The 12,661-nt window shown below is 36.4% G+C and overlaps 1 protein-coding gene across 2 annotated transcripts in view; it reads left to right on the top strand.

The window, feature by feature from the left end:
• tll1 (tolloid-like 1) overlaps positions 1-12,661 on the top strand; it is an 86,857-nt gene that overhangs the window by 60,011 nt on the left and 14,185 nt on the right. For both annotated transcript variants that reach the window (XR_015475720.1, NM_131010.1), the window contains 3 exon segments: positions 1,204-1,364; positions 1,527-1,707; positions 7,546-7,671. Coding sequence is in view for 1 of the 2 variants with exons in the window: in NM_131010.1 (NP_571085.1) it covers positions 1,204-1,364; positions 1,527-1,707; positions 7,546-7,671 (468 nt within the window). In the remaining variant the exon portion in view is untranslated.

Below are 12,661 nucleotides of genomic sequence, written 5' to 3'. Positions count from 1 at the left end.
CGAAGCGCAGCACAACCGCCTTTTTTGTTGACAAGAAAAAAAGAAGCGCAGTGTGCTTTTTCATGTCACTAGGCAACAACTGAATTAGATGCGTATTGAGCTCAAATGTTGCTGTTTATATTGTTATAATTGTAATATTTTGTAATATTGTGATATTGAAGATTTGTAAAGTCATACAGCTCTGGATAAATTGAGATAGCGATTACCACTCTCTCCTCCGTCATTAAAAATCTCCGTAGTCCTCTTGACAACACAAACACTGCTGTTACCTCAACGGAAACCCCACCTCTGCTTTCATTTGATTGGAGAAAGAAAAAGACGCGACTAACGTAACATACTTTTTCCGCTAAGAAGTGACTTTGTTCAACTGTGAGCAGACAAGAAAAAAAGAAGCGCAGTGTGCTTTTTCATGTCACTAGGCAACAACTGAATCAGCTGCGTATTGTGCGCGATTGTTGCTGTTGATATTGTTATAATTGTAATATTTAAGAATATTTTGATATTCAAGATTTGTTTTTTTATGTTTTATTTATACATTGTGAAACATTACAAAAATATTCAAAGACATAAACATGTAACAATAAGCAAATACACTGAAGAGTATTTTAAGCAAATAATAATAATAAAATCAAATAGATAAATAAATAAAAAAAACAACAACACTAGTGCAATCTTATATACAGAAAGAACAAGTCTACAATGTGTTGACCAGAAATAGTTTCCTGTAAAAGCTGGGCATTAGGGGGTGGGGAAGGAGCAGGATTTGTAAAGTTATACAGCTCTGGATTACTTGAAACAGCGATTACTATTCTCTCCTCCATTTTTAAAAGTCTCCTTAGTCATCTTGACAACACAAACACTGCTGTCAACTCAACGGAAACCCCGCCTTTGCTTTCATTTGATTGGAGAATGAAAAAGATGTGAGTTGAATATTTTTTAACTGCAAGCAGACAGTGCGCAACGGCAAAAACGATAGGTTCAGCAGGCAGTTAAAATGCGAGGGAGGTAGGGCTCATAAGCAGCGCACAAAACGCTTGCACCCGTTAGTAAACCATTTAAAATATGCACCTCTCAACGCAAAAAGCTTTCGATATGATCGCCCCCTAAACCTGGCATTAATCTGTACACTGGCAAATAACTGAAAAAGAATCTTTAATTCTCTGTGTTTTCATAGACTTTCTTCTCACTCTTTTTCTCTTTCAGCGGCGTGTGGCGGTTTGTTGACTAAGTTGAATGGCACAATTACCACCCCAGGCTGGCCTAAGGAATACCCTCCCAACAAAAACTGTGTGTGGCAAGTAGTGGCCCCGACTCAGTACCGTATATCCATGCAGTTTGAAGCATTTGAGCTGGAGGGAAATGAGGTGAGATCACACACCCTCTAACTGTGTTTGTGTGTGTGTGTGTGTGTGTGTGTGTGTTTGTGCCAGTGTGGTAATTGTTTGCGTAGGCAGATAGACAAACAGTCAGACAGGAAGATGGATGGATGTTTATCAGTGTATTATTTGTATATTTTATCTGTGCAGGTGTGCAAGTATGACTATGTCGAGGTGCGGAGCGGCTTGTCATCTGACTCAAAACTTCATGGGAAATACTGCGGTACGGAAGTTCCTGAGGTCATCACCTCCCAGTACAACAACATGCGAATCGAGTTCAAATCAGACAACACAGTCTCCAAGAAAGGCTTCAAAGCTCATTTCTTCTCCGGTAAGACCACCGTGTCAGTTCTTTTCATTTGAAATGGAGATTTGGAAGTGCTTTAGCTGTGTTTTGACACCTCCACCCTGGCTCTTGTGTATATATGAATTTTATAATGTAAATTCTGAACAAGGAACAAGGCTCTCCTCTCTCCCTCACAATAATGCACCGTAAGAAGTTCTGTGGGTTTGGTTTGAAACTTTGGTTGTTGGAATACATTGTGGAACAGCTTAATCCAAACTCTGGAATCTTAATTTTTATTGTGTTTTGTAACCCATTTGGATGCATAATTGATAGTGAAATATAGATGTTTTGGAGTAATTAAGATCTGGAATTTTAATGTGTGTTGAAGATGTAAACTGCAACTTTAAAAGTGTGTGAATCAGGGCGTTCTCTTCCACAGACAGGCCAGCTCGTTGCAAAGAGCGACTCTTTATATTTTTGTCTTGCCAGGAGGTTGATATTGATGTGCCAGCTTTGATTGGCCAGCAGGTCATGTCAAGGCGTGTTTCAGGTACAGCCTTCTCTCCCCTGACTGTTTTTTTGGAAATGGATTTGCCCTCACTTTTGAGGTGCCTTTAAAAATCCATTCATCCTCTTGGAAACTGGGCTCTGTCTTTGAGGCAACAAATGTGTCAGGCTTTTGGGTCAGCAGCATTTGTTGAACTTTTTGCATGAAAAAAAGCTTTTCTGTTACCTTGAACAAATTTTGAAACATTATTGGTAACTATTAATATTTTTCTCTTGGCATCATTCTTTTTTATATTTAGTTCTACCTGGGAACAAACTGATAAAAAATAAAAGTCAGGTAATAAATAGGTTCCTAGATGAAATGCGTCACTTTCACAATCAATTAATTTACTAAAGTGATTTTTAGACATGTATAAAGCATATTAAATTAAGTAGTGTCTCTGTTGGGGTAAAATCAAAGTGTCAGAAATATTTAGGTAAAAAAAATATATGTTTAATGTACCTGTACCTATTAAGTAAATAGGTAATATAACATTATAATATATACAGTTGAAGTCAAATTATTAGCCCCCCTAAATTATTAGACCGCTTGTTTATTTTTTCCCCAATTTCTGTTTAACCTAGAGAAGATTTTTCCAACACATTTCTAAACATAATAATTTTAATAACTGATTTATTTTATCTTTACCATCATGTCTGTAAATAATATTTTACTATTAAAGACACATCTATACAGCTTAAAGTGACATTTAAAGGCTTAACTAGGTTAATTAAGTTAACTAGGCAGGTTAGGGGAATTAGGCAAGTTATTGTTTAACAGTGGTTTGTTCTGTAGATTATCGAGAAAAAAATATAGCTTAAAGGGTCTAATCATTTTGTCCCTAAAATGGTTTATAAATAATTCAAAACTGCTTTTATTCTAGCCAAAATAAAACAAATAAGACTTTCTTCAGAAGAAAAAATATTATCAGACATACTGTGAAAATGTCCTTGCTCTGTTAAACATCATTTGGAAAATATTTAAAAAAGAAGAAAAAAATCGAAGGGGGCTAATAATTCTGACTTCAACTGTATATATTAAAAAACTTTTTTTCACAGCAAGTAAGTCACTGGTTTGAGCCTCGACTGGGTCAGTTGGCGTTTCTGTGTGGAGTTTGCATGTTCTCCCCGTGTTTGCGTGGGTTTCCTCCGGGTGCTCCAGTTTCCCCCACAGTTCAAAGACTTGCGGTACAGGTGAATTGGGTAGGCTAAATTGTCTGTAGTGTATGTGTGTGAATGAGTGTGGATGGATGTTTCCCAGTGATGGGTTGCAGCTGGAAGGCCATTCACTGTGTAAAACATATGCTGGATAAGTTGATGTTTAATTCGGCTGTGGCGACCCCCGATTAATAAAAAGACCAAGCCAAAAAGAAAATGAATAAATGATAAAAATGTCATTATAGTTTTATATTACACTTCTATTGTTGTTAATGCTTTTTATTTTTTGCTAAACATTCATTTATTTATTATCCTTCGACTTAACTAATCCAAATCAGCACCATAGACATGCTCCTAGAAAGTAGTTATCTCTTAAGAACAATAACTATCTGTTCATTAGCTACTACAGCAAGGGAGCTCTCAAACTCCGCTCTCGCCCTGCAAACGGGAGGGAGCCCTGGGCTAGAGGATCTTATGAGCTCAGGGCTCTCTCCCAGAACAGCATGCCAAACATGTGTAAACTCTTGAAAAGTGTGAACTCGTGAAACGAAAGAATAGCAAAGAAAATCAGTTATCAGAAAATCAGAGTACAAATAAGTATATGTTGGTAGTGTGTAATAGTTCTGAATCTAGTTCAGAATCCCTGTTTCATCATCTCACACCCATTAGATCCAGAAGACTCAAACTGTTTGGTGAAGGAACAAAGAGACAAAGATGTTCTGATTATTATTATTATTATTACATCATTTAACTGAAAAAAACTAAACTTAATTTAACATTTGTCGCTGCTTGTCAAATGGCTTCTACACTGGTGTTTTTTTTTTTTAAATATTTACTAGGCTGATTATTATATCATAGAAATACAGTTTAACTTGCTACATGTGACAATCTATTTCTAACTTTTGTCTTCCACCAACTGCACAAAATCTTAGAAGTTGGATTTTTGCTGGCTCAGAGCCGACAGACTTAGGGAGGTCCCAAAGCTCTCCCACACACTCCTAATCTGAATGAGTGTCTGCTGAGCCAAATGAGAGCAACGAACTGGAAACACTGAAAGAAATGATTCATTCATTGTAAATGCGCAGAAAAGCATAATTCTTATACGCTGGACCTGTACAATGTTTTTTTAAGGTACAATACATAATTCCTCTCATGTCTTTGGCTCTGGTATTTTCTGATCAAACATTAAAAGAATACTGTCTCACACAGTAAAACAGCAGGAAATCATTAAAGACATAGTACATGCTTTGAAAATAGCATTAATTATGAAAAATGTGCGGTAACCCACAAAGGCTTGGGTCTCTTATCTATCTCTCCTTCTGTCATGCTTTGGGTTTGAATGATGAATATGCTGGTGGTTTTGAGCAGCGGTTGAAGTGTGATAATTCGCCAAACCTGCGACTTCCATGGTAAAAACTGTTTTCGTGGGGCTTCTGACTCAAGGGATGCTTGAGTGTGTAGATGTGCAATCGAAGGAAAAAGACATTTTGACTGTTTCACAACATGCAACCATTAAGTGGCTCATTTAGTTTACACTTATAACACTCACATTCTACATAAGCCATTGCTTTTTCGTAATAGCTTTACACTTTTCTCATACAGTATGCAAAAACAGTATGACTCTCTCCTGTCCTGCATGTTTTTAATCAGGGAAAAGGGTCGCCCAAGTATATCTCAGATTATTTGCAAGTATATTGTTTATTTTTTGTCCAATTAACTATAGAAGTATGCAAATCTGATTAAGCTACACCTATAGTATATATAGGGTTGCAACTAAGATTATTTTGATGATATTATTTTTTCATTTAATCAGATAAAAACAAAATACTTTTTCAATTTGATGTTTTGCTGATTATAACTATGTAAACCATAAATCTGAGTATTATCTATGCATGAAAGTATACTTAAAAATGCACAAGCCGCATATCGAGTTTAACAATATTTACTTTTGACATTTTAAATGAAAAACTAATTTGTTTTTGAACATTAAAACTTCGCTGAATATCCAAAATATAAATAAACACAAAGCAATTGTTGTACTAATATTATATCCACATTATGAAATTAAGACATACTTATGCTGACAATAAGACATTAAGAAGCAGAACTTAAATAAATAAATAATAAATCAACAACAAACATTTGTTTTTGAAACCAAGGTAAAAATCAGAAGAACATGTAAACTTTCACCTCTCAGTGCACACATGTAACATAATTAGCATTCGCTGTAAACGACAACATTGACCAATAGTAATTTTCTTCTGCTACTGTTGCTTGCTGGTTTTAAAGAGCACCAATAATGAAAATCATCTTTTTTAAGTTGTTTGGACAGGACTGTGTGCAGGTATAGTGTGTCCACAGTCATATTGGAGTGATAAAAAGTATAAAGTCTCTTTTTATAAATTTCCTGACGTTAAAATAGGATCCAAATCCCTCCAATTTTGAGACCCATCGCAGCGTGATGTAGGAGCGTAGGAGCCACGTATTAACATATTTCCACAGTAACACGTATAATCATATTAACAAGACAGGACAAGCGCAAAACAACTGGCATTAAAAGATCTGTTTAGCTCTCTGTGATCATCAATCATCATCAAATGTGAATGAGTTTTACAAGTTTATTTGTACATTTATTAAACAGTGCATGTTTGTAATAAAGTAAATATGGTAAAATCTATGTAATTCATCACCACAGCCACATGTCAGTACAGTTATAAAAGAAGACGCTTCAATCCCGGTTTGTGGCATTAAATCCCAGTTTGTGGACCTTTATTTTGAACATTAACATAACGGATATCCACACAGCAGTGGATAATAATGTGTATCCTGTCACATTTGCCGTGCAAAAACAGTGCAAAGTTAAACATGATGCGCATGATGTGTGTGTGTGTCTGTGTGTGTGCACAAACTTTGTAACGACATTGTGTGTGACTCATTGTTGAATTAACTCAGCTTGAATTAACTCCACAACAAATACATCAAATAATCATTGGGAAAGTTTTTACTGTGGTATTTCTCACAAACGTTATGTGAGATCTGCTTTATTCATGTCTGTCACTGTGCTTTTTATCTGACGCAGCCAGAGATTGAGGCACACTTTGACAGGCATATGAAAACGGTGGGCGGGGAGAACTAGAATTAAAGGCACAGACAACAAAAACAGCAACATAGTTTTCAAAGCAGAAAATCAATATTCTAAAAGGTATAATAGATAATCTGATTGTTTTTTTTGAGCTGAAACTTTACAGACACACTCTGTAGACACAAAATACTTATTTTAAATGTTAAAAAAGGCCTAAAATAGGTGCCCTTTAAATATGTGGTCTCTCTATATTCTCTATTTGCTATGTTTAAGCTTTTCAAAAGTAGCACCATTTAATTAACCATCATAAAAGCTCATGAGGTGAGTATGCAATGTGATGCTCTCGAGTCGCAACTAAACTGAACTAGCGAGAATGTCTTGAAGTTAGTAAACAGTTCTAAGTAAAAAACACTCAAGCTATACCATTTTGACACAATGAAGATCAGTTTTGTAAAGTAGGCAGGTTACAGTCCCCTTAGAAGCATTCAATGTCAAATTCTTCCCTGCCTTCTGTCATGTGAGCAGCCCAACTAATCGATAATGTTGTTGACAATGAAATTCATTTTCAATAATTATTTATTTTTATCAATTAGTAGTTGCAGCCCTAAATATATGCATTTATAATGAACATAATTTGCATGTAACAATGGTCTGATTGTGCTGAATTAATAGACTTATTTACATATGGATAGGCTTTATTTGTATAGAATTTATCATAAAATGCAAGTTAAATTCAGTTAAATTAAGTTGTCTGTGATACACATTTTTTTGCATTCAACTAATGCTGATTTTGTCTTCTCTCTGTTGTTTTTAGACATCTTACATGGTTAGTAAAGTGATATAGGCATTTAACCTCAATCACACACTGTAATTGCTCTTTCAATACAATTTAATAACAAAATCAGCTTCCAGATGTCAGAATTTATTATTATTACACTGAAAAGCACATTGTTATAGTTCTCTCAGCAATCACAGGTCATCATCTCTCACTCAGACGTCTCATTCAAAGGATATAAAAATAAGTTAAGAAATCAGAAGGATCAGATTGGCCTCCTCGGGAATTGACTGTTCATCACACTCTTCTCTTTCTGTTACAGATAAAGACGAATGTTCAAAGGATAACGGTGGATGCCAGCATGAGTGCATCAACACTATTGGCAGCTATGTGTGCCAGTGCCGCAACGGCTTCATCCTACATGAGAACAAACATGACTGCAAGGAAGGTATGTACAGGCATTCGCAAAAGAATAATAGTGGCTAGGACAAGATAAGTGGGGGTATTCATCTGGCAGTGGCGGATATAGCATGTGTAAGCATGTTGATTTATACCATATTCTGCTGAGGATGAGCAAAAACGCACAAACACGGGAAGAAAAAACCCTGTGACTTTCTTCTCAGCATTTAAGATGCAGAGTAATGTCATTTTTGTGCCAGGTATCTTTCTTTTTGTCTTCGTTTTGGTTTTACAAATACCATACAGTGCAGCAGTCAGGGTTTTTAAAATGAAAAAGAAATGAAATTTTTTAATACATTTTTTTACAAAAATAATTGATGGTTCTTTAAAGATAAGACTTGTGTGCACAGAAGTTCTTTAAAATAGGGTTTAATTTGAAAGCCATTGTGTCTCATAACTGAGTTAACTCAAATCATATTATACATGATGTGATTCCACCAATCAGAGCTTTGCTTTGAGCAAGAGATATTTAACAGTGCACTCTTAAAGGGTCATGAAACCCCCCTTTTTCAGTTTAAGTCTACTTCAGAATTTTTTCAAAACATGCATAATAATGGATGCGACCATAGGGAGGAGTGGGCAGGGGGAGAAAGAGGGTAGCGAATAACTGTTGTCAGTTGGCTCAAAGACTGTAAACACAAACTGTGAGACGCATGATTTTATAGTTTGCAAAGTTAAAATGCAAAGAAATAAACAGTAATTTAATGCTGTGCTACATTTGTATTTCATAATTTCATATAGACATAACCACAATTTATATCATTATAAAGATAATCATATTTATGTAAACACTAAATGAGAAGGACTTCTCTCCTCCTTAATCCCCGGGTCTGAATGCAGAAACAGTGGATAGCAGTGTAGCAGGTCTCTTGCCCTGTCTATTTCAACCATTAGCCCTGCTGGTTATTTAGAGAATTTTAAACAAAGGCAAACAGAGCAGCACGGGTATAGGCGATAAAAGATAAAATCCGCCATTCTCCAATTCTCGTACAGCTCTCAAACACAAACAGCTTTGCTGTATCAGGCCTGACAGCATCGCGCTACGTTGCCAATTTTGATACTGTCACAAGAACTATTTTAAACCCGGAAGCTGAAATTAGTTGACAAAAGCTCACAATTATCCAGTTTTCCCCACAATTTAAGCTGACAGGTGTCTTAACTAATGCGCAAACACACAGATCTGTTAAAATCTCAAACTACTCCAGGGTGTCTTAAACCTTTATGTAGTTTTATATTTCCCTGTAATTTTAATAATTCACTGTGTCATTCACAATGATTTTTGGATTGTAGTCCTTTCCCTCATTCAAGCCTTTACGTAGTCTTGTATCTTTGTCTATTTGTCAGATTTTTACAAATATCCTTGCTTTAATTGAATGGCTGTAATGTTGTGATTCTCCATATAACTGCTTGCTTTGGTTCATGGCTAATTACACTATTAACAAAATCCCAATGGAAAAAAGAATGGGACAAAAACATCCAGAACCAACACTGGTTAGATGTGTGTGGGCGCTCTTGTGAATGCATTTACACATACTGTACATGCTCATTTGCAGCCAATTACTGCTTAATAAGCTGATATGTGTACAGTGGTCCCTCACCATAATGGGGTTCCCCTTTGGCAGTCTTGCAGTTTTGCTGATTTTTTTAGGGCAATTTGACATGCTTTTTTTAAACAGCGCATTGTGTTCTGCATCCTGATTGGCCATTGTCAGTCAAACTCTGAAGTGCTGTACTGTATGTTTGCAAGTTTTCACCCCAACAAACCCCATAATGTTGACAAAACATTCTGCGCCAACAAGGGCATCCACGGTAGCACCCAAAAGGCAGAGGAAGATGCTAACCATCGCTCAAACTGTTGGACTTGTAGACATGCTAAAGGAAGGTAGAAGTTACACGCGTGTTTAACTAGAAGGAGACAGGTGTGAAAATGTTAATGCCTATGTGAGACAACAGTGTAGTGAAGGGTTTTACAGCCTTAAAACATCTATAATAATTGTAAAAAGTAAAGCTTTTGACTACTTTGTGGATTTCTCCTATTGCGCAAACATTTTTAAAACATAACTCCTGCGACTAACAAGGGACACTGTAATGTCATGTAAACATGTTACCTTTTATTAGTTAAAGCTTTAAAAACAAAATCTGATCAAAACAGGTAGTTTTTTGCCCAATGCCCAGCTTCGTGTTGCATGTAAATGCATTTGTCAGTGTTCTAGGGGTTTATTTATGTGTGCATCGCTGATTGTGCATGCGAGGTACGCATCAAACATGGAAGTAATAGTAGGAAACATCAATGGCTATCAGTGGAGTGGAGAGAAAGTGATAGAGCCAATTCAGTGGATGGAGATGATTGGGAGGCCAGGATGGATAAGGACGGAAATTTAGCCAGGACACTGGGTTACACCCCTACTCTTTACGAGAAGTGCCATGGGATTTTTAATGACCACAGAGAGTCAGTTTAGAGTCTCATCTGAAAGACAGTGCTCACTGACAGTATAATGTCCCCTTCCCTATACTGGGGCATTAGGATTCACACAGACCACAGGTTGATCGCCTCCTGCTCACTAACACCAGTTTCAACAGCAATCTAGCTTTCCCCTGTGACCTCCCATCCAGCTACTGACCAAGCTCAGCCCTGCTTAGCCCCAGTGTGTAACTGGTCTTATTTGTTTATTGTCGCCATAAAAAAAGCACAAAATCATGTTGTCAGTTCATACAGTTGATTCAGAATTGTCAAAACTAAAAAAGTCATCTGCGCCAATAGCCTAAAGGTTAAGTCCATCGACATATAGCACCATGGTGCTCACGGTGACCCGAGTTCGATTCTTGGCTTGATGTCCTTTGCCGACTCTTCCCTTCTCTCTGCTCCCAGTACTTTCCTGTCTGAAACCTCCACTATCCTATCCCAATCAAAGGTGAAAACCCCCTAAAAAAGATTTTTAAAAATAAATTAAAAAAATCTCATGAAAAATCTTTAGAATCTCATGAAAACTTATTTTTTTGCATAGCCGCTTTACTAATTACACTTAAAAAGCAGTTTCTGAAATAATCAAATTTGTGATAGTTATCCACGTATTTTGTGAATGCTCTCACTGAGATATATATTTGTTTTTGTCACAGAAGAAGAAATCTGATATAATTTTAAATCTGACCATGACAATTTCCATTTCACAATGAAATGTTTTACCCACCTGTCATAATAATAATAATGGAGGCATTAAAGAAACGTGGTTATGAAGAATGAAGCGTGTGTAAATAAAAAATTCTCTGAAGCCAATAACAAAACATGCTTGATTATTCTCATGTGAAGAGGCCATTCACATGAGGTCTTAAAGGCACAGAAGCACAACAACCCTTTTTATAGAATCAGAAATGGGTCAGATCTTTAAAACCATTTAATCTAACGATGTTATGGCAAAACTGTGTATTTAAGCTATTGATAGTTGGAGCCGCTTTATAAACACAATTGTGTGAATGAAACATGAAAGTGTTAAAGTAAACTTTGACACAGTTGTCTTCCAGATCTCTGCACATGTTGAAGCATTTAGATGGTCTGTTATAGTCAAACAGTGTCTCCCACTGAACCTCGCCTTTCATACGAGCACTGTCAGCTTCCACTGCAGCTCTGCCCTGCAGGCCTTTTAACATTTTTGTGGGCTTTGGAACGTTTAAAGCAGCGTGTGTATGTGTGTGTATGTGTGTGTCTCTTTGAAAAGAAAAACAGCTAGACCTGAGGAGAGGAGGATAGAGATATTACCATTTAAGCTCTAGAGTCAGGGTCAAGAAGTTAAACCAGCGGCATCCTGGGATACACACACACACACACACACATGCGCTCAGTCTTTACTGTCTCTTCAGGGCTTGCTCATTGACTCTGATTTTAAACATCTGGAGTTTCACAAAGCTTCAAAGTCTTAATTCTGCTTCTGTTTTCATTTTCCTTTGTGCATGTGTGTCCGTAAGATGTGTATCTTTTAAAAGACTCTCAGTACAAGCTTTACTAGTTGCTTATTAGTGCATTTGCCCAAGAACATCAGCATAACAAAGTCAAGAGGGCTCTGTGCTATCTGATGAGTCTGTTGAAGTTTGTTATTTGTGAAGTCACGTTTAGTCTAAGAGAGACAGCGCTGCACAGATTGCCTGTAGGCTCATATAACTTACTTAGAGGATATAGAGTATGACCTAGAAACACACACACATGATTAACTCACCGTACTGTATGTTTACATTCAAATACACATGCATACATGCAAGTAAACATAATTTTAAGCTGATGCATCGGTGTTTGAAAAGCATGTGTGCATGTGTGTGTGAACAACAGTATGTTGAAAAAACTTTGTTCACTAATGCACACTGACCTGAATTTGATAGGGAAGAATAGAAGCTTAACCAGACTTAGTGCTCTTGTGTGTGCGTGTCTGTACTGGTTTATGTGGTTAACAAGGACAGTTTGTACACTGACTTGGGTATGACTAGTGCCAGATGGAATATGAGGACATTTTTTGCTATTTCTGCGCAGAATTTTGTAAAAAAAAAAAAAAATCTGCGGATTTATGCGGAATTATTTTAGGAGTATCATAACTAAAAACTTAATATATGAAACCAAAAAAACAAAACAAATTTTAATTACCAACTAGATCCACTTATTTGGCAAACAAAGCAAGTCTTTTGTATAATATATGTACTAAAAAACAGAAAATATTACTGTATTGTAAATAACTCGGATAAACATTTAATATAACTATTATTATATCACAATAATATTAGTGAAATTAATTTAAAAACTGAATAAAAATAAATTTATCTGCAGATATCTGCACGCGCAGATTTCGCGTAAGTCTTGGTATGACTTAGGTAATACAGTATGGAGGTGGTTTATGAGGACAAGCCATGTGTCCTTTTAAAGGGCCATAAAACCCCCTCTGTCTCAGCAGGGTGTTTTCGCACCTCTAGTTTAAAAAAAGTCAGGAAACTGGGTGAGT

The sequence above is a fragment of the Danio rerio genome, chromosome 1 (assembly GCF_052040795.2).
Source record: "Danio rerio strain M-AB ecotype USA chromosome 1, GRCz13ab, whole genome shotgun sequence".
Taxonomy (NCBI): Eukaryota; Metazoa; Chordata; class Actinopteri; order Cypriniformes; family Danionidae; genus Danio; species Danio rerio.
This window is presented reverse-complemented; position numbering and strand designations above follow the sequence as displayed.